Source organism: Mobula hypostoma, chromosome 17 (assembly GCF_963921235.1).
Source record: "Mobula hypostoma chromosome 17, sMobHyp1.1, whole genome shotgun sequence".
Classification (NCBI taxonomy): Eukaryota; Metazoa; Chordata; class Chondrichthyes; order Myliobatiformes; family Myliobatidae; genus Mobula; species Mobula hypostoma.
In genome coordinates this window covers 19,428,823-19,456,520 of record NC_086113.1, presented here as the reverse complement: position 1 = coordinate 19,456,520, position 27,698 = coordinate 19,428,823, and the positions used below count along the sequence as shown (strand labels likewise).

The following is a 27,698-nucleotide window of genomic DNA, read 5'->3' as shown; positions in this document are numbered from 1 at the left end:
CCATAATTTACATATTGTTTCAGCATCTGCTAATGCAGCAAGATGCACACACTTTCAAGCAGATTGGATCAATACAGTGAAAATTAACAATCTATCCAAAATGCCATGCTTGGAAACTGAAGGGACATGCAATGCATAGTGAGCATGCAAGCGTTTAAAATTAATAAGCTAGGCAAAAAATGTCAGTGAAAATGCTTTTGAAAGTTGTGTACACTGTTCAGTGAAACATTTGCATCCTAATTAATAATTGATACAATGATTTCTAACCAAATGAATGATGGAAAAAGAAATAAGTTTTGGAAAGACATTAGATAAAATTGCTTTTTCATTGTGAGGGAATATTATGCCCCATTTCATAAGTTAAAGCATTACAGATTTACAAAATATTGAAAAACAAATTATTTTTGTGACAATCTCTGCAATTATAAATAAAACTAATCTGAGACTGTCATTGAATTAAACCTTTCAGACATTATAGCACTCTTAAGCAGTTTCAATGTCTTACATTGTAAAGCTGGACAGCTTCTTGAACAGCGAACTCCAAAAGTCAGCAGCAGAAACTGGGCTGAACAAGAGAGGGGAGAGGGGATGATGCTTGGATTCAGCAACTGGCAATAAAAAAAAAGTTGGAACTAGCAAATTTAAAATAGTGCTACCAGTCCAGAGAAATGGCCCATTAATATATGCAGTATGCTGGATTATGAGGGAAAACGTGAAGCAGCAGATGTTTATTTTTTATGCCAAAAGTTGAGTAGCTAGAAGTTTGTAAGTATCTGCGTTAGCTGTTATTTGCCTTCGCCAAGTGAGGCAGTTGCAGGAGCAGTAGTTAGTAGATGTTTAGGCTGATCAGATTTTTTTAAAACAAGATCTTGACAGGTAGAGAGTCACAGCGATGAGTAATTAGGCAGGGTTTTTTTTAAAACAGTTTCAGAACAGAGCAGTTTTTCGGCAGAGCCAGGAGGAGTTATTAGTACGGAGAATGATACTGACGCACAGAAGGAGAGCGTGGGAAGGTTTTAGAGGAGCTCACAGGACAGACGTGCTCCGCTCTTACCCCGTTGCTCTGGGTGGAATGCACCGACTGCTCGCTGGTCGAGGAGCACGTGCTCATACGATCAGTGTCCTTGCTGTGCGTGGAGTGGCGGTGGACCTGGCGCTGCAGGGAGTCCACGTCCCCTGGGAAGGTGAAGGAACCAGGGCGGCTGGCAGGTGAAGCCGGGTGTGAGCTCCAGAAGGAGCCCTTGAGAACAGGACTGCTGGGAGGGAAGGATTCTTTGCTGAAAGGAGAGGATGGGAACGTCGTAGACATCGGTGAACTCAGGGGTGAAGTGGTGCCTGCCGGCCGTTGCTTTCCTATCGTCAGGGAGCCCACACTCCCTCGCGGAGACCGGTTCTCTTCTAGACTACCTCGTAATTCTTTTAGGTTTCCATCTCCTGTGTTGGTGAGCGATCCTAATGTTTTCCTGGGGCTCTCAAGGACTTTTGTTCTAGGAATCTGTTCCAAGTCATTGTCGCTGCCTTCTCGTTCCAGGTGCCTGTCAGATTGGCTGGAGCCAGAATCTAGGGTGCTGTTGAGTGTCGTCAGGGTAGGGTTGCGAGCGGACATACCTGTCAATCTGTCTGCCTCTGCCTGGGCCGAGGCCGCAGAGGAGACCAGGACTGGGGAATGGTGCCGGATGGGTTGGGGTATCCGAGAAGGTCTGGAGCGGCTTGTGCTGCTCATTCCACTACAGCTATTTGGTCCACTAGGGCCGACATGGTTCCTCTGGTATTCAATCGGAGATGTCAGAGCTGGAGCCAAAAAGAGGTTAATTAGACAATTTTAACATTGTATGGTTGGGATGAATGAAAAGTGAGGATTAAAGAAGCCAGATTGGGATGAATAATGTGTAATTTAGAACCCCTCCCCCTCTCAAAGATCACGAACTATCAGCCATTTTCAAATATTTCCAGATTATCTGAATGCAGAACTTCTTTGGTCCATTAGACTTTCTTTTAAACATTGAACACTTTATTAGCAGAGAGTTAGATATGATATTTTGTTCATTATGAACAGATTTCAAAATGGTGTAATAGATACAATATCACATCTTGGCAGGTCGAATTTGGTGAATGTATTCTGCACAGTTCATGCAAGTTCAAACTGCAGAAGACCGGCTAGGGGTAAAAATAATAATAATGGTGTCGACTCAGGCCGTGAGAGGCCAGCGTCGGGCATTTTCCTGCCTTACAAGGCGTGGAACGAGAGACTGTGTGGCGCGCCATTCCTCACACAGACATCTCGCGGTACAGTATTTTTCTTTATTTTACGAGGTCGCGTTGCGAGCTCAACACTCAACCCGGTATGGAACGAAATCATACTCGGGAACGGCCCGACCGGATTCGAACCCGGGAACCTCCGTTCCGGAGTCCGGCGCTAATGTCACTGTGCCACCAGCTGGAACCAAAGCTGGCTAGGGGAATAGTTACATTATTGATTGGTATCCTTGCAATAGCCACAGCTGAGAATTCTGCAGCAAGTTTTCAAAGGGGATTTATGACATAATTGTGGCAGGAATAAGCATTTCAAGTCCTCAACCTTTCTCTGTCATACAATTACATTACGCCTGACATTTTTCTCAACTCAATTTATCAAACAGTGGCAGGCAGGTTATTTTTTTTTAAACATAAAGCCAAAATACAGCTGAAACACAGCGTACAACTGTACTTCTTTTTGCAACTTTCCAGAGCAAACATTTAAAGTCATACTCCTGAATATTTTGCTTGAAGATTTTAAAGGTCACTGCATTTTCAGATGCCTGAAAGTTAAAAAGCTGCCTTCTGGGGGTAATTTATTGAAGAATGAGATGCATGTTTGGTTTTGCAATTTATCTGATTTCAAATTTCAGCTGAACTGCCTGTGTGGAGATCGAGAATTTACCTGCCTGTGTGGAGATCGAGAATTTACAAGTAGGAGGGAAAATGTTTCATTTCCTAAGTACACCTCACAATGACTTACTCATGGAGACTACTGTTTTCTCCATGGCCACAGCTGTGATATTCTTTTAGGGAAATAAGGAGCAAAATGCAACAAAAGGAGAGAAACAAGACTTAGACTAAATAATGAATTTCTTACTGTTTTTAAAGAAATGGTATTTCACGAAAACATTAAACACTAAACGAGGTACCACAAAAATACAGTAATACTATTTATGCCTGCACATAAACGGACACACAATTAAAGCCAGTCATGCATAACATGTTTTAGGGCCAGTCACATTGAAAATTCAAGAACGTTTTGAGGACTAGTCACTGTGAACATGATAGTCCAGTACATCCTGAGAACACCTTGTTTCTATGATTTGACTGCACTCTAACACTGAGCTCCCCATGGAGTCCACCGTCAAGAGTCTAGCTTCCTGCAGCTTTCCAGATCTGGCACATGTTCAGCAACTGTATTAATTTCAATGGAGAATGGTTAGCATGAAGATGGCAAGCTTTAATTGCATTTGTTTAATTAATTGAGTTAATCTAACTATATTTAATAAATTAAGGCTATTAGCTGTTTCCTTATAATTACTTTCAATGCTTGTGATCATCAGAGACATCACAATCATTGTTCGTCTTTTTATCATTTTGAACGTAGAGGAGAAGGATATTTCCTGAGGTGGCACACATTATTTTTGGTGAGGAAGCCCATGACATGTAGGGATACACTGATCACAAGCCAGATTTGAAAAACAAGTTCCCTCTCCAAAAAAAAGGGCAGTGTGGTGACCTTGCATTCCACCAGGGCTATTTATCACAGATTAGACGATGCCCATAAAAAAAATATTTTTAAATAAAAATCATGATCACTATTGTCTTGTGGAAAGATGAGAGGAACAACCAGGCTGTGGACTCTAAGACAATTAACATTACCATTCCAATCTAACCTTTGGTGTATAAATTACAATGCAGGTCATGCAATAACTGAAGTGGATGTATGTTTGAACAGTTATCGCAAACTAGAATATTGTGGTTATGTTTAATATAACCTCCAGAAGAAAATCAGTAAGTACCGTTTAAAAAGTTGCGCTGGTTTTCCAGAATTTGATTAATTTCATGGATCCACATTTGGCGAACTGAAGGACTTGATGCTTGTAGAATGTAGGTCTCCACACTGCCATCTGCAGATCTCGAGGTAAGTCCAAATTTACAAGGATCATTATCCACATTCTCTTCCAGGCCAAGGCAACTCACCTGGAAAACAACCAATAAGCTTCCTCAGCCAGTCTAATAAATTAAATTTCATTGTGAGTCAAGCAATTATTTCACTTTTGTGAATTGCTAAACAAAATTCAACACAGATGATCAATTAATGGTAGGAAGTAACAGGGGTTGGTGCAAAATATGCAATATGTACTTTTGCCTTGCATTACCACCAAAGAAGAATTTGAACTCCATAATATACTGACATACGTTGAGACAGTCTGGCTATGTTTAATATTATAAAATAGCCCCAACAATGGTCTTTCTAAACTAAGATTGAGAACAATCTTTCAGTGCATCTGAAAATTAAAGTAGAGGAATTTGCAGTCAGAAAATTATGAGAGTGTTCTCATTATACAAATCTGAAAATAGATTAATGCATTTTTGAATAACATATTCCATTAAGTTGAAATGACTGTGGACATCTATGATGACAGTATTTCAGACATCTGATTCCTAAAGACTGAACTGCGCTGAATTAAAAGTTTGATACAATCTGCACAGCCTGAACAAAAAGGACACTGTCAGCACTAGATTTATTCAAAGCCTCCAGTCTCAAATATTGGGCATGAGTTCTACCATATATAGGGAAATAGGAAGGTCTTTGTGAATCTTGTCAAAGGAAGGTCAAAGTACTGAAGATGATGATTGAATGTGGTTGGTTAGAGAGAAAGATGCAGAGAAATTTGGGAAGAGCAACTTGCCACAAAATTATCAAAGTTAGGGTAGGAGGACAGTGGGGTGGGGGTCATGAAGGAATTTGGTTGCTGATGAGAATTCAGGATGGAGATGCAGAGAAACAGAGGATGGAGTTGCTTGGAAGCAATCATCAGAGGAGGTATGAAGAAACTGAAAGAGGGATCAGACAGAGAATTGTGTTGAGGACTGAGAAAAATTATGCAAAGTGTTGGAGAGATGACTGGAAGCATTAGGGTACATGATCGAGACTGTAGTTATAATTGTAGAAGGAATATAGTTGGGGAAATGATTGGGAGGGATGGGGGTTGGGAAAAATCAAGATTTGGGAAGATAAATGAGTTGTGATAATTTGTAGTAGGGCTCAAGAAGATGACTGGAGCAGCTTGAGAGTATTCTATAGCAGTGACTTGGGGTTTGGTGGGAAAGGGGTGGGTGAGCAGGGATGAGGGATTACTGTTTAGTAAATAGTAAAACTTTAAGTTAAGGGAACTTAATGTTCGATGCTAGTGCCATAAGATATCTCATTTGAACTATACAATTTTGTGCAAGTGATTTCAAAATCAGGAGTTTGAGTCCTGCAATTTCCTAATCAGTGCACCTTGATCTAATTTTACGATGAGTGTTTCTGGCATACAACTGGGATCTTCAACAAATTTTAATGAATAAGTACAAGGTCACTTGCTATATGCAATGGAATTTCTAGGTCAACAAGTTTATTGAATGACATTCAGAAAGCAAGAATCAGACCTTTGGTAATGTCACTCAAGTAACAGGTTAAAAGCTTCATTGAAGTGGCATGAATTGATTTATTGATGGATTTATTTCACCCTTGGGAAAGGGGGAGCAGCTGCACTTGAGCAATTTTGATAAGGAAATGGAAGAACCCGGGGGATTACCATTCGAACATATCACTATATCACCATTCAAACCAAGACCATATTTATAGCAATAATATCTAACAATACAGGGCATCTTGTTTGGGTTAAGAATGATCCTCCTCATGGAATTCAAAATCAGTATCCAAAAATTTGCTATGTGGAATAAAATCACTTTCACGGAATTTAAGTAAAATATAAGTAAACAAATAGTACATTTACTTTGTTTTCATGAGGGTCACCTGTATCACACTGTCACAATATCCAGAAGTCATGCCACTTTATTCACAGTAACTCGTCAATGGCATTATGGCAAATTGGCAAGGGTTATTGATCTGTTATTGGATTGCTTGATATATCTGTGATAAATGACCTGCCACTTGACTATACTGCACTAGATACAGCCAGACAAAGTCATGCCCAATTCCTTTGCTGAATCCAGCATCAAATGTCAACTGGAGACTAAGATGACTATAAATGAATTAAATTCTAAATTATACAGAGTAATTACTTTTGGTGTATTTGTAAAGCATGGATGGTATCCAGTACTCTACAAGTATTAGATTAAATTACCTTGATACTGTTTTTAAATAAATAGCCAGGCATGGAGAAGCCTTTTTTCTTATCTAAAGGTTCACTGAATATTGCAATTTGCTCAAACAGGAAGATTCTCCGCTCTTTGTTGCGTGAAAGAAGCCCGGCATCCTGATCTGCAACAAGGAAGGTGTCCTGAAGAAGCAATCTCCCCTGGGCTATAATTTTACCCTGAAAAAAAAGAGAAAAAGGCTTTGTTTGTTTTGGGAAACCCAAAGAAAAATTATAAAGATATTGTTAAAACATTTAAATTAATCACTTTTCAATTCTAAAAGTGTATAGAGTTCAATTGAAAATCCAGGATACTAAAGATGACATGCAGTTAAGTACAAATACTCACTTGACTCCATCTATGCTGAGACCATCAATCTCTGAACTAATCCTATTCATTTGACATAGAAAATAGAATCTTTTTCATACTGTAATCTGCTCCAAGATAATGGTGTTAATGTAAAATAAGCAATGTACACCATTTTAAATCCCATTTGTTTTTATGTTTATACATCATTTGTCCCATTCACAATCTTGTACTTACTATAATACTGTTATAAATTATCTAATTCTCTGAAAGCGTCTATCGATAAAATAAGAAACATTATACTGTAAATGCAGTTCTATTTTAGATAAAATGTGGAATAACTCTTAATTTAAAAATTAAAATCCAAAACTGTGGATGAAGAAAGCAAATACAATAATTACATCAAATCCTTGCAGGCGTCCAACATTCATCATATCATTGCATCTCTTTGGTACGATGCACATGACTTCCACAGCTTTCTGTGTATAGAAGAAAGCAAATGTCAACTTATGCTGTACATTTTCAGCTTTAACTACATTTTATAATATATAAAATGTTTTATTTTCAAAAGCATCCTTTTTAATAATATTATTCCCTGCTGGTTGCATACAAAAGTCAAAATTATTGACACCCATTGTGCCAAGTGCTTACAAAAGTCTATTACATGCCAAATTCTTTCTCTTTGAAAGTGACCTTGCAAATTCATGTGTTTCATTTTGCCCTCCTATCTCACACATTTAATTTTCAAGTGTGAGTACAGAGAGACAGAGTAAGCTGTGCCTGGACAGCTTGTTAATTATATTTTTGAATTGGTTAATAAAAGGTGCTCTGACTTCAGTACTTGCTCTAAGAAAGTAACATGCCCTTAATTATCACTCTTGGGTAAGAGGCATGCAGTGTCAAGACAGGAGGGTATCTGCTGCACTGTAATCAGCATGTGCGGCCTGGGTCATTTTAATTACTAGGCCTCACTTTAAAAAAATTCTCCCATGGCAGAACTAATAACTGTGTAGAAAATTGGATTTCCAGAGGTTTAAAGGAACAACTCCTGCGTAAGGGGTTTGACAGCAAAGAAGAAGCAAGGCTAGATCTTGTGAGACACCTAAGCAGTCACAGGGTGTCATTCTCAATCTGCTTGGTCAACATGGAGTTCATACAGAAGTAATTTTTCAAAACTTACCTTGGCTTTTCTGGGCAGTCAGCTCCTCCCACCCTGGTTCAGGCTTCAGATTTGATGTTGCGGCACTGATGCCATCAAAGGGTTGAAACTTTGAATGAAACTTGGTCTCCCACAGCAAGCAGGAGACTAAGTCCTGGCCACATTTAAAGTTGGCAAAAATTATAGAGCAATTGAGCAATTTCAAGCCAATAAAGGGACGCGGTCTAATTTAAGTGCACCATTTTTGCAGATGAAGGGTTTTCTCAAACCTCTCATCTGTCATTTGTAACATTCATTTTAGTTCATGAAACATGGAAGAAACACTGGCTGCTTATTGCATTTTGTTGAAAACTAAGGAAAAACACATCTCAAATTACGCACTACTTAGTAAAATGGACCGACTCCAATAACTGTACAATTTAGTCAATTATTTGAGATTTTGCTCAAAATGAACTATCAAATTCAAAAAAGTATATACAACCTATATCAGACAATTTATTATAAATTGCTCATGTGTGGTGAATCTTTTGGAATACTATACAGAGATTAGTTTCCTCAGCAACACAGAGAATTAATTTATTGAAACATACATGAAGTTAACTGGTCAAGCTATTTAACCAGTTTATATATCTCTCAAAATGCAATTTATAACATTAAGGTTTCATGATACAGAGACAGAATGGAATCACGTTCAAAATAATCCACAGTCATCTTTGACTTGAAAGATGCAAGCTATCTATATGCATAAAGGTGAAATAGTACCTTGTTCAAAAAAAATTGCAAGAGGCAGCAATGTTCACATTATGCAAATACAAAATTTCCTTTTCATTACATTCCTGTGAACTCCTTAAAAAGCTAAAGGTGAGAATTAAACTCTTGCACCACATAGAGATATTGTTCAAAGAACTAATCTTCCAAGAAAAATCTCCCCGATTACTTACCCACTAAATCCTTTGTGATCTTGAGCAGATCACTCTTGCGCTGATACCTCAGCAAAAGCTGATAAGTGAGGTTGTAAACAGTGTACAATATCTTATTTCAATTCGCAAACCCTGGCCTCCAAAACTCTTATATAGTAAGTCAAGCCAAAGCTGTCAAAAGTCTTGAATGTTCGTGCTCTTTTTAAAAACTGATTTTATTTACAGGATGTGGCTTTTGTTTATTGTTCTTTCCTAAGTGCCCAAGACCGAGGAGGCAGTTAAGAATTAACCACCAAGGTCACTAGCAGCATATGTGTTACAGCAGACAAGGATGCCAAATTTCACTCCATCAAGGATATCAGTGAAGCAAGTGATTTTTAAAACAATCTTGAAGCTTATTAATAACCCTGATCGAGACGAGGTTTTATTTAATATTCATTCAAGATCTACGTAATATTTAAGCTTAAATTCCCAAGCTACCATTGAGGGATTTGGACCCAGAATTCTACCAGTTGGTCCAGTAATTTACTCACTATGCTAATTGTCTCTTAACATTCACAAATATTTAAAAACTATTAAATAAATTATACTTTTAAGCTTTTAAAAACAAAACGGGTATATGCTTTTAGAAGAAAGCGTAATTCCATCTAGGCACCCTACACAGATTAGGAAGATATATTGACACTGATTCCACTACATGGTAGTTATCAATTTCATCACCGGTTTGATTAAACAATACCTCTAGTTCTGTTGTATCTACAGCAGCCTTCTTGGAGTATTTAAGAAAGTCCTGGATACAGAAAGGAAACAGGATTAGCCCACATATTTCTGATAATCCAGAAACTTACTCTAAAATGAAAAATACATTAAGTTTACAGATGAGGAGAAATTTTATTTCATTAACAGCTTTCTCATCAACAAAAACAGATTGCACTTTGTCAATTATTTAAATATACTCAGAGCTGTTTTGGACATTTTCTTTAATGCAGTTAAATGTAATAGGATTTCTGCAATCATTTCCATGAAAAATCAACATGCCTTTTAACTAATATTATACATATGAAACATACAAATACTGTCGAAACTGTATAAAATCCTAGAACCTACAGGCGGTCTAGGGGTTGATACAGTTTTGACAGTATTTGAACAGTTCTTCAGTTCCATGCTTCCTAAGAAATGCTTACCTTCAGCAAGAGCTGGTATTTCATTATACGTTGTACTGGTTTTATTAGCAGGTCAGTCAATTGTAGTCGATGACCAAGGCGCTGTTTTACATCCTTAAGGCATTAAAATTAACATTAACACATTTTAAAAACTTAAAATCTTGGTGTATAAATACTAAGCTATATCTATTCATATCCTTTCGTCTCCACCTGGATTCAAACATACTGGACAATTATCTTTGGTATCTCAAATGTAATTGCAGAAGAAAAACCATGAAAATACAATGTAATGCATGCAGCTTTTGAAAATATTATTCAGTTTGAAAATTCTATGTATCTGAAGAACATAGACTGAAGCTAGTCAAATGTTCTGAATTGCTCAGAGCATCACTGAAAATGACTGGAAAATATTACTTGGACATCGCGTGGTTAAAGAAAAGGACAAATAGAAACAAAATCAGAGACATCATTATCTCAAAATTTGAAACACAGTTAATTTTGATTCAATGTACAAACCATAATATATTATAACAGAAAGAAGACAACAAAGATATCTTACGTGCATTATTAAAATACATTGTAGTAAATTCATGCTTATTTAAGTACTGACAATAACAAACCTCTATTTTAACATTATAAACTTTTTTTGAACATATCAAACAATATATCCAAAATCCTCACCTCAAAATATGTGTCTATATATTCAGACACAATGTACTCAGATTTGGGTTTATTCTGACAGTAAACTATATACATATGCAGTCTTCTTTCCTTTTTGATTGAAATAGAAAATATATGAGCAACAATACTGTAAATGCATTTTTTTTTACAAAAACTAAACTGCATAAACTACTTTTTGCTTACTTTTCTTAATTTGAAGTAATATTTTCAGTTGCCTAACACAGTGTCAGTAGGATCTGCCTTGATTATTTGGTAAATGGCGCTGTGTGACATTACCATGCAAATATTCCTGAGGTTCAAGTCGAAAACTCCTTGAAAGTGGCTATGCATATAGATGGGTAGTAAAGACTGTTGTTCTCATTAGTTCGGGGCACTGAGTCATAACTATATAAAACTTCATTGAGGCCATACTAGGTGTATTACGTACAATTCTGTTACCCCATTACAGGAAGGATGTGGAAGCTTTGGAAATGGTGCAGAAAAGGTTTACCAGGATGCTGCTTGAATTAGGGGATAAGAGCTATAAGCTGTACAAACTTAGGTTGTTTTCTCTTTAGCATTGGAGACGGAGGAGAAACCTGATATAAGTTTATGAGATTATGATAGGCATAGATAAGATAGACAGTCAATGTTTTTTCCCTTAGCAGAATGTCAAATAGTATAGGATATGGATTTAAAGTGAGAGGGGGCAAGTTTAGAGGTTACTTGCAGGGCAAGTACTTATCTCAACAGGCTTCTGAGGTAATACTGGAAGCCAAGACAATAATGGTGTTTAAGAGGCTATTACACAGGTGAAGGTACAGGAAATAGAGGATAAGGATCATGTAGAGACAGAAGCGAATTAGTTTGATTCAACATCGTGTCTGGCACAGATGTCAAGCACTGCAAAGCCTGTTCCTGTGCTGTATTGTTCTGAGCTCTGTTCTCATGTTAAGTTTGTTCTGCTCCATATAAAAGTCTATGAGAAGATTTAGAGTAGTGATTGTTTTCTTTAGGAAAATGATTATATTTATTATAAGAGATCAATAGTAACCTCAAAAGTTTGGCCTGTTGGTAGAATGTACTTTGCCCATAAAAATGGCCTGTTTTATTACTGATAAAAGTATAGAGCGGAGATTGATAGGTACTTGGACAGTAAGGGCATCAAAGTTTACTGGGATAAGGCAGAAGAATGGTGCCGAGAAGAATGATATACCAGCCATGATGGAATGGTGGAGCACACTCAATGGGCTGAATGGTCTATTTCGGATCCTATGCCCTAAGATCCTAAGGTCCTATCTGCTGTACAAATGCAGAGCAATTCTAATGTGGAATGTAATGTGAAAGCAGAAAGTTCATGAAAAATATCTGCATTTTATTTCTCCCCCCCCCCCCCAATATTGTAAGGGGAAAAATGAGGTGGAAACACTTTTACAAATTATAACTCACATGTTTGACAAAGAGGGAAGCTAGTTTATCGGGATCCTCAAGGCACTTTTCCAGCTCACCGAGAAAGAAGCTAAGAATATAAAACAATAAAAATTATGCAATGGCCTAGTGTTTGTTGTCAACATAACAGAGAGGTTCATGGTACATGCCATTACTTATCTTTAAATGGTACAGTAATTGAAGCGAGTACCAAATGACTGGCTAAAGTTTTCCAAAATGTAAATAAATAACTTGCTTAACTCTGATAACTCTTGTTTCTTCCGAATCTTAAATATCACCAAAAAGAGCAAATGGACATCAAAGATCAGAAAGTTAATAACATAGAAATATGAAAAAACAAATGGATCGCTATGCACTATCAACAGTGTTCACGGTCCAGAAATAGCTGAACCAATTAGTCCCACTTGCACATTTAATCATTTCAGCTACACCTCTTTTCAAGGCACTGTGAAACTAATTCATTTTAGAATGGCTAGGAAAAATGTTTAATCCTCTACATCCTTATTTGAGTTTTGTTAAGTGTGAGTCCACAGCCCATTTCCTTACTATTTGATAGATTCAGTTATCATCCTTGAGGCAGAATATTAGACCATGACCCTTGAATCTTTCTGCAACCAACCCCAGATGAGCCTTCAGTTTAGTGACCATTTGTCTTTTCTTCCTGAACAGACTCTGTTTTATAAACTAGTTTGTAAAAGAGCAATGGTTAAAAAAAATTGTATATTTCAAGGAAATAGGTTACAACCTGTAAAAATAATTGAGTTTGAAAAGAGAATGCACACTAAACAAGACTTGTTAATATCAAGCTTTAAAATACAAACAGCAAGGCTGACAGCAGATTGACATTGAAGGTTTTAGTTTCTGCATTCCAAACTTCTGAAAACTGATCCAGTAAACCACCTGAATAAAAGAAGGTGCTTAATGTAATGTAAGGGGTTTCTTCTTTTATGTTACTGCATAGGCTAATCAAAATGGTTTCTTTGTTATGTTAACTGCTGAGAAAGTTCTCTCACTAGCAGCTTGTTTGGGTTATAGAGGTAGTTGTATTCAGTTGCTAACCAATTGGGACAGACGTTATTCTTTTGTGTGTCTGTAAGCTATTATGATGCGTGGGTTTTGGGGCAGAAGGTGTAATGGGGAGAGAGAGAGTGGACTCGATGCTGTGAGCTGGCCGACGGGTCGGACCCCGAGGCCCAGGGTCTTCAGCGAGGAGAGGAGACGAATACAGACTTGTGTGGAGCGTCTGGTCGACCACCGTGGTTGGTCCCAGGCAGTGGGTCAAGATAGTCAGAGGGGATCGAATGGTGAAAAGAAGATCGTCACTAGAGCTCCAACTGTTTGTGCACCAAGAGATTGAACTTTGATAAGTTTGGCACCTTTTATTTTCCTTTATTTTATCTATTAATTACATAGTTCCAGTAATATCTATAAATTGTAATTTATTTAATTGTATATGGTGTATTGTCTGTTATTTGGCAGGGTGGGGTACATCACACAGCATCCACACAAACTTAATTACCCAGTTGGCGGGGCCGAGGGCTGTTTCCCCTAGACGACAGTGAGTTGAGCGACCCTGAGGCTTACAGGGTTGGGGGGGGGGGGCTACAGTTATAAATCAGTCACTAACAAACTTTAAAAAGTATGCTCTTTAAATCAGATGTAATTATTGTTCATGTTTCATTTACAGCAAGTAATCAGGAAAGCTAACAAAATGTTATTTTTTATTCCAAGGGAATTGAATATATGAATCAGGAGATCATACTTCAGTTTCAAAAGGATTTAGTGAGACTCTAAACAATATAGGTTTCGTTATTTGAGGAGGGTTATAAATTATATAGAAGTAGCTCAGAGGAAGTTTAGGAGGCTTATACTAGGAATGGTCAGATTGCTTATGAGAAGTGAATGAACAGACTACATTTGTATTCTTATTATTATTCTTTGAAGTTTAGGAAACTTAACTAAAACCAAGTCTGAAACAATTCTAACAATGTGGACATGGACAAGAATTTTCCTCTTGTGGGAGAATCTAGAACTGGGGGATCACTGCTTTAAAAGGGGCTACCCAATTAAGACAGAGATGAGGCAATTTTCCCTCGGTCGGGGTTGTGAGTTGTTGAAGCCCTATTGCTCAAAGATGTGTGGAAGCATACTCTTTGTATCTTTTTAGGTCAGAGGTAAACAATCAGATGCTGATGGCAACAGAGGGTTGAAGTATATCAGCCACGATCTCATTAAATTGCAGAACAGAATCCAGTAACTATTCCTGTTCCAAATTTATAGGTACATAAATATGTTCATAAATGCAGCAACCAGTTGTGCACAGTAAACTTCCACAACCAGCAACTGAGAATAACCAGTTTATTTATTAATTGAAATATGATTGAGAGATTAGTTATGATATATGAGGTATCTTCTCTGCTGTTATTCAAAGTGGAGTAAGATACACTTTTATGTCCCCTCTAAAGGGAAAGAGAGCTTGATTAAAAGTCTCATTTGAAATTTGGCATATTTGACTACAATAATGCCTGGATATTATTTTGATAATTTATAGCCTCATGAGTTAAAGATAGTGGTGTATGAAGGCATTTTGCTGTAATAAAGCAAGTGATAACAAGAGCAAAAATTATTAAATCCAATAATCATGCAGAGAGGGTGAAAAATCTACTGCTAGACTAACCATTGTAAAAACTGAGAAATTAAATATTCATCTTCAAATATTTAAACAATTTTAAATAAGGCTTAGCAGGTAATTGCTAATCAGCATATTAAGGCATTTTGATACAAAATGTTTTAGATTTAACATTATGACTTAAGGTCAAGGGATTATAAAGAAGGCTTCAAATCTTCAACACTTAAATTCACAATGATTGGTTAAAATAATTTATGCAGCATAGTTTTTTAAAAAATTCAATACTGGGGAAATCAAACACAGGCCTATATGGGATATTCCATAGCACCTGGGTAAGTCACTGTAATTGGTTGCAATTGCATCAGCGAGCAGTCTGAAGTGTTTTCCCATTCATAGATTCACTGATGTCACTGTTAACAAGTGAAGTAATCCCTGTAATTTACATGGCTATGCACATTTTTGCTCATGGGATCACAAGACTCTGAACTCTCTTTGTCAAAAAGGTCATGGATATAATGTCTACGAATATGTTTAAGGCAGTGACAGATATTTGACAAGAAGGGAATGAAAGGTTATCACAGATAGAAGGAATGTGAAGTTAAGGTTACAATCAGTCAAGCCATGCTCTAATTAAATGGCAGGGTAGGCTTGAGGGATTGAGTGGCCTAGTTCTGCTCTTAATTTTTATGTGTTAAATTCCAAAGAAATGATAAGCCATATGGTCAAGTAAAATATCAGTCTAGATAAATAACTTTGCTCATCATGCTCTTTAATAACTATATATTTAAATTGTTTGTAATATAAATTGTCAGCGAAAAAAGTACCAGTGAATACCAAAGTAAATTAAATGTGAGATACAAATTAGGCTATAAAGATGGATGATGCCCTAAAACCAGCATATTAAAATGAAAATGATGTCAAAGTGTAGCAGTTAAGAGACTTAGTTTAACATGGCAATCTCTTCAGCACAGACATTATTGGGCCAAAGGGCCAGCTCCTGCGCCATCCTGTTCTATGTTCTTATAGGACATTAGGACAGAAAAGAGTTTAAAAACTCTTGTATCAAAACCTAAAAATAGCTTATAAATGCCTGCTGATGCTGAGACAACATTCACAAAGATGTCCAATCAATGAAATTCTCCAATAGTGGTTGACAGGCTGAAAAAATACCTCATGATTACACTGTCTCTCACACACAGACTGCAAATCTATTTAAAATAATTGCATTATAATAATGTGAAAGCTCCAATTTTGCCATAAGAATAACTGGAAGTCCACTGGAACTCCTAGCTTCGGATGTGTACGGTTAAAAGGCAATTAATTTACTCCAATTTGTTCTGCTCCTCCAGAGCTTAGGTACATTATTAATTTGTTGACTGCACAAAAGTTAGAAGAGCATGAAGCTGTGGTACTCATCCACTTGATACATATAAAACATTCCTTAAAAACTTCCTTAAAGGGATTCACAATTTAAGCATATCCATTCAGTGGCCACTTCATTATTGGGTATACCAGCAAAACCTGCTCATTAATGCAGATAACTAATCACCCTATTACGTGGCAGCAACTCAATGCACACAAAGCATACAGGCATAGTCAAGAGGTTCAGACCAAACATCAGAATGGGGAACAAATGTCACCTAAGTGACTGACTGTGGAATGACTGTTGCTACCAGATGGGGTGGTTTGAGTATCTCAGAAACAGCTAATCTCTTGGAATTTTCATGCACAACAGTTTCTAGAGCAGGGACATTAAGCAAGGGCTCATAGTCAAAAGAAAGGTGTAAGAAACAAAAAAAAAATCCAGTGAGTGGCAGTTTTGTAGGAATGAATGCCTTGTTAATGAGGTTGGGTTTGAGGATACTGGCCATATGGATTCAAGCTGACAGGAAGGCGAAAGTAACTCAAATAACCATGCATTACAACAGAGGTGTGCAAAAGAGCATGTCTGAATACACAACACACCAAAACTTGAAGTGGACAGGCTACAGCAGCAGAAGACCATAAACATACACACAGTGGCCACTTTATTAGGTACGGGGGTAGTTATTAAGCAGCATGATGAAAATAGGTTACTTAAAAAAATCTGGACTGAAAATTTACATTAGTTTGTATGCTTATCATTTCTTTGGAATTTAATTATTACTGTTTGGTTAAGCAATGAAATAGAAGACTGTGCCATTTTGTAGATTTATCTACAGTATGTGCTTCAATGCAGAAACTATAAAATAACAAAACATTCCAAGTTAATTCCCTGAAGTAGTTACCAGACAAAATATGGATTGAGGCCACAGGAAACATTGTCTGCTGTGTTTCCAACATTACACATGTAACTTCACTTCCAAGGTATTTCACTGGTTGTAAACTGCTACGGGCTGTCATAAATGGAACCAAAATAACATAATTTTAAGTCCCAATATATTGTTGACCAAACAAGAAAACAGTATTAAAGGAGAGAGGAGTCTGCAACAGGATTCCAGAAGAGAACTCTAAGTCACAGTGTCAAGCCAGTTGAAGGCATGCCCATCAGATGGCTGTAAAACAAAATGCCAGAGGGCAATCCTATTCCCAGATGAAAAGGGTGAAAATAAAACAAACTTGTCAGTAGAAACAAGGCACTAAATTGAAAAATAGAATCCAATAATCAACGCATTAGAGAGTGTGCTGATGTTGCCCTGTGCAGTAGCCCTCAATAGCCCAATAGTCTCATGTGCCATTGCTTTCCCTGCGATTCCTCAAATAATATTTTGTGAAGACATTTTTTGACTTTCCTTTTTTACATTTGACTTTTCCACCCTTATAGGCAGCAAACCCTAGATCAGTTACACTGTGCAAAAAGAGGTTTTTCCCGCATTCCTTGCGTACTTCTTGTCCATCACTTTAAATGTCCAGTCCTTAACCCTGCCACTAATGGGAACATCTTCTATTTAACCTCAAAACAAGTGACATCTTTCACACCTCAATCAAATCTTCGCCAAGGTTTCTTTGCTCCAAGGAATACAAGCCCATTTTCTCCAATTTAACGCTGTAAATGAAATTCCTCACACCTGCAATCAATGAATTAAATCTCCCTGCACTGTCTATAAGAATTTCACATTCTTTTTTAAAATAGGTAACTAGATATGATAAAATACCTCAGCGTAAAGGTTAATGTTTTCACCTTGGTAATATATGACACTATTTATGAAGCCCAGTAACACATATACCTTACTAACATTTCTTTCAATGTGACCCTCCACTACTTGTTTCTGCAAAGCTTTGGAACCATTCGGTGTCGACCATCTTTCCTGACCCTTTCTGCAAAATGCACCATTTCACATGTATTAAACTTCAGCAGCTGCCCATCTATCCTTCCAGGCAGATTATGGCATCATGTCGACCTAAATGCTGACCTCAGTTCCAGACGCTGCCTTTCTGTCTCCCACAATTAACACACGTTTTTTTTCTCTTTTAATCACAAGCAATTTCTTGTCGTCTAAAAAGTGTTTTATAACATAATGACTGTTGCAGTACTATTCTGATGGAAGAATCAAAATGAGAATTTGACAATTTAACGTAATCGCGGCCTGAGAAGAGTTTATAAGACATTTCTTCACATGGAATGAAGTGATTTACCACAGACAATTAAGAAAGAAAATTCAGAAAATAATTTAAAGCAGAGGAAGGTGCAGACCATAGGAAGAGAGTGGGATGATAATATCAGGATAAGATTTCTCCAGCAAAATGCTGGTAGGCATGACCACCCAAAGGACCTCATTTAAGGTTGTATTGAGAAACTTTCAGGTAGGCAGATTGATGATAGAAAAATGGAGGACTATGCAGGAGGGAAAGGTTACTGATCTCAGAGTAGGTTAAAAGATTGTGGGCTAAAGGGCGCTTTGTGCTGTGATGTTCAATGTTCTAACTGTGCAGGTCAATGAGTTAATTTGCCTCAATGTGTGACAATAATAAACCAATTACCAATGGGTGTTAGGTGAGTGGTCAAATCTAGGGGCTGTTAATAAGAACATGGGGAGAATATATTAAAAAAATCAGATTAGTATAGGTAAATTATCGATGGCCAGTGTGGATTCAATGGGCTGAAGCACCTATTTCTGTGCTGAATGTCTCTATAACTGGATCACTTCAGACACTTCCTGGGTGTGTGTAGATGTACCCGTTATGGTTGTGACTGGTAGGGAGTAGTGGGCAGGCAAGGACGAGGACCATAATGGTGATGAGCAACATCCTGGTTCATTCACACCACTTTTGAAGTGTGCAAGACCTCCAAAATCAAAGGCTCGGGTTTTGGAAAGGTTCATGATCATTCTTCTGATTTAAATCTAATGAATGAAAGCTATTTGAAGAAACATGGATGACAGGGGCTTAGAGGGATATGGGTCAAATGTGGAAAAATGGGACAAGTTTGGTTGGGAATCTTGGTCAGCATTGTCTGGATGGGTTGAGGGGCCTGTTTCTGTGCTGTATGCTTTTATATTCATATTTCTGGGTATCCTTCACATGAACGGTCATAATTTAGTAATGAATATGTGGTATGTTGAATTACCGTGTGAGCCAGTAGCCTTTGGGGTACTGCAAGTCTGTGTCTTTATTGATGCTTTGCTGCACTCGGTGGGGGGTACTGACGCTTTTTTGCTGGTGGGGGCGGGGGGAGGGGTGGGTCATCACTTTGTTGCTGTGTATGCATGGGAGGGGTGAGTTGGAGGGGCTGTGTGGTACTAAACATTTAACTGTCATTCATTCTTTGGGGCACTCGTCAGTTTCTGTGGATGTCTGCGAAGAAAAAGAATTTCAGGGTGTACATTGTATACATTTCTCTGAGATTAAATGCACCTACTGAAGCGAGTACTTGTTGACAGCATCCATTTGTTTAGGTTGTGAGTTTTACAGATGTTGGTTGCCATGACGCTGAGTTGTCCACTAAAATGAGCTCTCACACTTGTCTGCAGCTACCTTAATACTGTCCAACAATGACTTTCCAACAATAATAGTAGAGAAACATCAGCCAAATCTATTTCCTTTTTGCTTCCCAACGTGAGTTCAAAAGATATGTGCTTTAAAAAGTAGAATTCTAAGCCATACATGAAATGATAGAAGTTTTCAAAACTTTGTCATAGCTGCAAATCAGATTTGCTATTACTGGAAAAGAATCATGAAACATAGGAAGTAAAGAAAAATATAATCTGACATCTCTGTCCGATGAAACTGCTAATATTAGATCTCAATTGGAATAATATAGTGTGCATACAAACTGGCTGGTTTGACTTGGCCAGATGAAGATTACTGATGAAAGTACAGTATTTCCCCCCCCCCAAAGTTTAACAGCACTCTCTTTGTTAAGATCGAGAAAAGGCAAATGAATGACTTTACATACTCTCTGTGCCAGTCGTAGATCTGGTGTATGTTACCAAATACAATTTTGTCTTTTCCCTTCATATCATCAGGAACCCCATCTTCTTTCATCACTGCTATGTAACCCTGCAGAGAGAAACACATATTTTCCATTAAGTTGAAACCTTTCCAATTGTAAATCTATTGATTTAGTTGCGACAATGTGTTGTAGTTATAACTACTATTGGATCTAGGATGCAGACTCAGTCATTTCTAAAGCGATGAAAGGTGCCAGTAACAGTACTTTCAAGAGGCATTTACCCCTTAATAACCTGGTCACCAAAGTTCAGTTTGAGCTTTGCCAGAACTACTGAGCTTCTGACCTTATGACTTTATGACATCCACAGTGCTAAATTCAATACTCAATATTCCCCTCATGTGAACCCCCGTCACCTCGCCAAATACATCACTTCACACATATCATAATGAAATCTCATCCGCCGCTGTCCAGGTTAGGAGTGACATCAAGGCAGCAATTGATCTGGATTAGTTTCAAGGATCTATGTCAGGATGCTGTTCATCGACTATAGCTCAGCATTTAATACCATCACTCCCATAATTCTGATTGAGAAGTTGCAGAACCTGGGCCTCTGTACCTCCCTCTGCAATTGGATCCTCGACCTCCTAACTGGGAGACCACAATCTGTGTGGATTGGTGATAACATATCCTCCTCGCTGACAATCAATACTGGTCCACCTCAGGGGTGTGTGCTTAGCCCACTGCTCTACTCTCTACATACACACGACTGTGTGGCTAGGCATAGCTCAAATACCATCTATAAATTTGCTGACGATACAACCATTGTTGGTAGAATCTCAGGTGGTGATGAGAGGGCGTAAGGAGTGAGATATGCTAACTAGTGAAGTGATGCCGCAGCAACAAACTGGCACTCAACATCAGGAAGACAAAAGAGCTGACTGTGGACTTTGGGAAGGGTTAAGACGAAGGAACACATACCAATCCTCATAGAAGGGTCAGAAGTGGACAGAGGGAGCAGTTTCAAGTTCCTGGATGTCAAGACCTCTGAGGATCTAACCTGGTCCCAACATATCGATGCAGTTATAAAGAAGGCAAGACAGCAACTATACTTTATTAAGAGTTTGAAGAGATCTGGCATGTCAACAAATATACTGAAAAACTTCTATAGTTGTACTGTGGAGAGCATTCTGACAGGCTGCATCACTGTCTGGTATGGAGGGGCTACTGCACATGACCAAAAGAAGCTGCAGAAGGTTGTAAATCTAGTCAGCTCCATCTTGGGTACTAGCGTACAAAGTACCCAGGACATCTTGAGAGAGCGGTGTCTCAGAAAGGCAGTGTCCATTATTAAGGACCTCTAGCACCCAAGGCATGCCCTTTTCTCACTGTTACCATCAGGCAGGAGGTACAGAAGCCTGAAGGCACACACTCAGCGATTCAGGAACAGCTTCTTCCCCTCTGCTATCTGATTCCTAAATGGACATTGAATCTTTGGACACTACCTCACTTTTTTTTAAAACATACATCATTTCTGATTTGGCACATTTTAAAAATCTGTTCAATATACGTAATTGATTTACTTGTTTATTTATTATTATTATTTTTATTTTATTTTATTTTTTCTCTGTTAGACTATGTACTGCATTGAACTGCTGCTAAGTTAATAAACTTCACGTCACATGCCGGTGATAATAAACCTGAATCTGATTCTGAAAGTGTTGGAGGAACTTAGCAGGTCAGGCTGCATCTACGGATAGCACTTTGGGCCAAGGCCCTTCGTCAGAACTGCAATGGAAGGGGAAAGAAGCCAAAATAAGAAAGTGGGGGAGAAGAGAAGAAGTGAAGAGACTGAGTTACAGAGAAAGGTTGAATAGGTTAGGACTTTATTCCCTGGAGCATAGAAGAATGAGGGGAGATTTGATAGAGGTATATAAAATTATGATGGGTATAGATAGAGTGAATGCAAGCAGGCTTTTTCCACTGAGGCTAGGGGAGAAAAAAGCCAGAGGACATGGGTTAAGTGTGAAGGGGGAAAAGTTTAAAGGGAACATTAGAGGGGGGCTTCTTCACACAGAGGGTGGTGGGGGTGTGGAATAAGCTGCCAGATGGAGTGGTAAATGCGGGCTCACTTTAACATTTAAGAAAAGCTTGGACAGCTACACGGATGAGAGGTGTATGGAGGGATATGGTCCAGGTGCAGGTCAGTGGGACTAGGCAGAAAAACGGTTCCGCACAGACAAGAAGGGCTAAAAGGCCTGTTTCTGTGCTGTAATGTTCTATGGTTCTATGATAGGTGAAGCAAGATGAAGAGGAAGGGGGGAATGAAGTGAATCTGAGAGGTGATAGGTGGAAGAGGTAGAGGGCTGAAGAAGAAGCAATCTGATAGAAGGGGAAAATAGAACATGGGAGAAAGGAAAGGAGGAGAGGCACCAGAGGGAAGTGATGGGCAGCTGAGGAGAAGAGAAGGGGTAAGAGGGGAGTCAGAATAGGAAATGAAAAAAGGAGGAAGGGCGGGTAGAAATGACCAGAGGTTAGAGAAAGTAATGTTCATGCTATTAGATTGGAGGCTACCTAGACAGAGCATGAGGTATTGCTCCTCCAACCTGAGGGTGTCCTCATTGTGACCACAGAGGAGGCCATGGACTTGCAAGTGTGGGTGTAGGATGGTATGGTAGGCATTGTTGTTGGCGGTGTAACAGTGGCCAAGTGGTTCGTTCCTGTGGTTCCACAGGTAATATGTTGGTGGTAGATGGTCTTCAAGCTGGCCTGATTGAAATTCCCCACGACCATTGGGAAGGCATCATGGTGCGCTGTTTCATGACTGCTGATTACGCCGCTCAGCCCCTCCAGTACCTGCCTGATGTTGGCCGGGATGGAACGTATACTGCTACCAGGATGACGACGGGAAATGCCATTGGCAGATGAAATAGACAACATCTGACTGCTGAATGTTCCATTGGGGGGAGCAGGACTGAGACAGAACAGACATGTCTGCGCACCACACTGAGTTAATCATGAAGCAAAGTAATGACTGACAAAGAGCTCTTGATCAGCTGGGGAGATGGGCAGAGGAATGTTAAATGGATTTCAAATTAGATAAATGTGATTTATGCATTTTGGACATTGAAACCAGGATATTATCAATGGGGGGGCCACTGAGAAATGTTTTAGAACTGAGGGACCTGGAGATACAAGTGCATAGTTTGCTGAAAGTGACCATGCAAGTAGACAGGGTAGTCTTAAAGGTATTTAGCATACTGACCTTCACAGCCAGGGCATAGAGTGCAGGAGTATGAACATTATGTTGCAGTTATACAAATTGTTTGTGAGACCACACTTGGAATATTGTGTATAATTTTGGTTAAATGAAAGTCATTGTCAAGCTGCAAACAAATGGAGAAGCGATTCGTGAGGATACTGTCTGGACTAGAGGGCCTGGGTTACAAGGAAAGTTTGGCCATGCTGTTTTTTTTATTTCTTGGAGCATAGAAGAATAAGTGGTGACATCATAAAAGTTCAGAATATCAGATGTATATGGATGGTCGTCGTCTTTTTCCCGGGGTTGGGGAGTCGAAAACTAGGGGACACAGATACAAGATAAGAGGGGAGAGACTTAAAGGAGACCTGAGTTGTAACTTCTTTACACAGAGAGTAGTGAACTGCCAGAGGAAGTAGGTGGGCAGGTACATTTGCACCATTTAAGAGGCACCTGGTTAAGTACATGAAGGAGAAAGGCATGGAGGGTTATGAGCTGAACACGAGCATCTGGGAATAGGAGGGAAGATGCTGTGGTCAGCAAGGACCAGTTGGGCTGAAGGGCTTTTATCCATGCTATATGGCTCTATAATGAACTCAGCAAACTATGGTAAATTCAGGATTGTGGCTTTCACACTGCCGACATCAGAATGGAGATACAGGAGCCGTAGGTTCCACACCACCAAGTTCAGGAACAGGTATTACTCTTCAACCTTCAGACTCCTGAACCAACATGGACAACTTCACTCGCCTCAACTCTGAACTGATTCTCCAACCAACAGACTCACTTTCAAGGACTCTACAACTTCTGTTCTCGGTATCATTTATTTATTTAAGTATTTATTACAAATGTATTCGTACAGCTTGTCTTCTTTTGCACACTGGATGTTTGTCAGTTTGTGTGGGGTTTTTCTTTGATAATATTGTATTTCTTTGTTCTAATGTGAATGCATGCAAAAATGAATCTCAAGTTAGCATCAGATTTTTTGACCTTCCTTCCCTTCCAAATGCAATACTTCACACGTACCGCGGTTAAATTCCACCTGCCTTTTCCCTGCCCAGCCTACCAGCTGATCAATAGCAAATATTCTGTAGGGGAAAATAGCCCTTCTCACCCATCAGCAATTTTTGTAAAAACACAATTCAAATATAGGAAGTATGCTTAGCAGGTTCACAGATGATACAAAATCATTAACCACACAGAGAAACTGGATAGCATTGGAAATTTATGATAAATTACATGCAAACTCACCTCTACCACACACCCCAGGTCCCTCACATAATCACGCTCAGTCTCTACCAGCTCCTGTAAGACATAGCTGCAGGAAAAGAAACAATATTATCAGATGTATGATTAAAAAAAGAATTAAGACCAGCAACTCACATCAGCAATGTAAATTTGTCTGAGGTCCATAGCATAAAGTGGCCCATTGGACACCCAAGCCTGCACTGAGGGGCAATAATGTGCTCGTGATTACAGCTCTGCAATATATCTTACACTCAGTTGCAAATCAGTCCTTTGGTCAGGTCCTTATCAACAGAATTTACTTTGACAATTTATCACCCTGCTTACCATTCATCATTCAGACATTTACAAACAATTAAAAAAACATAAAAAATTATTATTAAGCATTTAGAATAATCAGAAACACACAGCATCAGAAAATAAGTAAACACATTTGATTTAACTCAAATAATTAAAAGAACTTGTAAATTACTGAAACTGAACCCCATGTCATTTGTATCTATTGAAATGAATAGAATCTCTGAATTAGCACCAGATCTAACTGCCCAGAAGGCAGATTTTACACTAAAATTGAGAGGAAACCGTAGGAAGCTGATGTTCTGCTGTTGAAGTCCATAAATAGACCAGTATTAGATGGTAGTCAGGATAACAGCAAGGTGGAAACTTGGGATTTTTCGTTTAAAGGAGTTGACCTTAAAAGTGGGTAGTGATTTGACTACCTCTGTTAAAAATGCTGTTCATTGGTGATCTCAAACAGATGAAATGGTCAGAAAATTGTAAATTTAATGACTTTTATTTTATGATAGGTGGAGTTTACAGTCACATGTTTCCAAAATTCAAAGAAGGCTGTACCTTTAGGTACACAAAATGCTAGAGGAACTCAGCAGGTCGGGCAGCATTTATGGAAAAGAGTAAACAGTCAACATTTTGGGCCGAGACCCTTCATCAGGGCTGGAAAAAGACATGAGGTCAGAGCAAGAAGGCGGAGGGAGGGAAGTAAGAAGTACAAGATGGTAGGTGATAGGTAAAACCGTGGGTGGGGGAAATGGAGTGAAGCAGAACTGCGAAGTTGATTGGTGAAAGAGATAAAGGGCTAGAGAAGGTAACAGACCATGGAAGAAAGGGAAGGGGATGGAACATCAGAGGGAGGTTGAAAGGCAGGTAAGGAGATATGGTTGGAGAGTGAAATGGTAATGGGAATGGTGAAGAGGGGCAGCAATTACTGAAAGTTCGAGAAATTGATGTTCATACCATCTAATTGGAGGCTACCTAGATGGAATCCAAGGTGTTGCTCCACCAACCTATGTGACCTCATCGCAACAGTAGAGGAGGCCATGGACTGACATGTCAGGATGGGAATGGGAAGTAGAGTTGAAGTGGGTGGCTACTGGGAGATCCCACTTTTTCTGGCAGACTCAATGGTGCAGTCTTCCAATCTATGTCGGGTCTCACCGATATACAGGAGGCCACACTGGGAGAACCAGATAAAGTAGATGACCCCAACAGACTCATAGGTGGAGTGTCAGCTCACCTGGAAGGACTGTTTGGGGCTCTGAATGGTAGCGAGGGAGGTGGTGTAGGGGCAGGTATGGCACTTGTTCTGCTTGCAAGGATCAGTACCAGGAGGGAGATCAGTGAGGTGGGACCAATGGACAAGGGAGTCATGAAGAGGGGGGTTCCCTGTGGAAAGCAGAAAATGGAAGGTGAGGGAAAGATATGCTTGGTGGTGGAATCCTATTGGAGATGGCGGAAGTTATGGAAGCTAAGTAAGAACTAATTTAATGAATAATTCTGGGCTGTGATAAATATTTTGAAATGTAGCCCATATTGTAAATCACAGCTTGGGATGGATAGACGAACAGATAAATATATACAGAATATACAGTGGATTCTGGTTAATTGGGCCATAAGTTAATCGGGGCAGCCGCTTATTTGGGACAACTCCTAAAGAACAAAAACTAATCAGGAAAATAGCCAGGGTTCCCTTTGTTTATTTGGGACACTATGCTGCTTAATTGGGCTTGGAGACTTGCTGAACAGGTTCTAATTAACGTCAGAATAATGCACTTGTATGGCCATTAGACGTTACATTGTGCTTAGAGCGAACAGTTTTTAAATAGCTTCAGTCGCATGTGTTTGTGTTCAAAAAGCAGTGATTTCTGCCACTGATGGTTGCTGAGGAATAAGCAGTAAGACAACTCCAAACTATTTTATTCACTGCAGTTTCAAGCATTCAGGCTGGGAGATGCAAGAAATGGTGTGAAAATGAAATGACTACTTCACTACTTCAACAAGTTAGGAACTACAAAGAATTTGAAGGTATCGATAAAGCATCTTGAATGCTGTAATGAAAATGAAGATTTGGAGGATGCAATCACACTAGCTGTCTGTTCATTGTGTACACTGGATGAATTCCTACATCGATAACTAGTAGAGACTAATACACAATTTTATAGTACTGTAGTGTTATAATTTGTCCTGCATTTCACTTAAATACATAATTTGTTCTTCAGTTAAACAGAGGATTGTCTATGTATACATATACAGTACATATACATAGTATATAATACAATATTAGTATTGTTAATTATGTTAATTGCATTATATTATTATAATGGTAAATTATAATATATTTATATTTATTGTTGCATTATTGTATTAATAATTGTAGGTTGATTACAAAATTCATCTACAATTAAACATACCAGGAAACTACAAATCCTGTCAACATTAAATATAATTTGAAGAAAACTTCACTGAAATATTTTGCTAATTTGAAGTAAATGAAAGACAGTTTGCTGTTAATGGATGAGTGACTTACTGGCGCCTCTTCAGGGAACTAGATTTCCTTTCTTCCATTTCATCAATAGGAGAGGAGGAGGAAGTACAGAGCAAAGAGTTATCAGATGGGTTGAAAGATGGACTGCTGCTATCTGCCTGATCAACAGAGAGGGATGTTGGACGGTCCTCCAGTGCCTGCAAGTTTTTATTAGATGCATAAGAAAGAAAAAACATATTTTAGTAATTGTAATATAAAAGAAAATTAAATTCCAATAATCTGTTGGGTTATTGTTCATTTATTTAAAACTTCTAATATATGATTGTTTTGAATGTAGATGATCCAAGTAAAGTATTTACCTATTGCTCTTG

The 27,698-nt window shown here is 38.6% G+C and overlaps 1 protein-coding gene across 6 annotated transcripts in view; it reads right to left on the bottom strand.

Moving 5' to 3' along the window:
* The window catches only part of LOC134357872 (triple functional domain protein), a 345,138-nt gene that overhangs the window by 33,011 nt on the left and 284,429 nt on the right, over nucleotides 1–27,698 (bottom strand). For 5 of the 6 annotated variants that reach the window (XM_063069602.1, XM_063069598.1, XM_063069600.1 and 2 more), the window contains exons 38-48: nucleotides 27,370–27,524; nucleotides 24,555–24,621; nucleotides 20,051–20,154; nucleotides 12,048–12,117; nucleotides 10,620–10,709; nucleotides 9,960–10,052; nucleotides 9,515–9,565; nucleotides 7,098–7,175; nucleotides 6,378–6,569; nucleotides 4,041–4,221; nucleotides 1,055–1,791 (exon numbers count right to left, since the gene is read on the bottom strand). In XM_063069602.1, the coding sequence (XP_062925672.1) occupies nucleotides 1,055–1,791; nucleotides 4,041–4,221; nucleotides 6,378–6,569; nucleotides 7,098–7,175; nucleotides 9,515–9,565; nucleotides 9,960–10,052; nucleotides 10,620–10,709; nucleotides 12,048–12,117; nucleotides 20,051–20,154; nucleotides 24,555–24,621; nucleotides 27,370–27,524 (1,818 nt within the window). The remainder of the gene's footprint in view (nucleotides 1–1,054; nucleotides 1,792–4,040; nucleotides 4,222–6,377; nucleotides 6,570–7,097; nucleotides 7,176–9,514; nucleotides 9,566–9,959; nucleotides 10,053–10,619; nucleotides 10,710–12,047; nucleotides 12,118–20,050; nucleotides 20,155–24,554; nucleotides 24,622–27,369; nucleotides 27,525–27,698) is intronic. The other variant, XM_063069603.1, reaches the window with a different exon arrangement.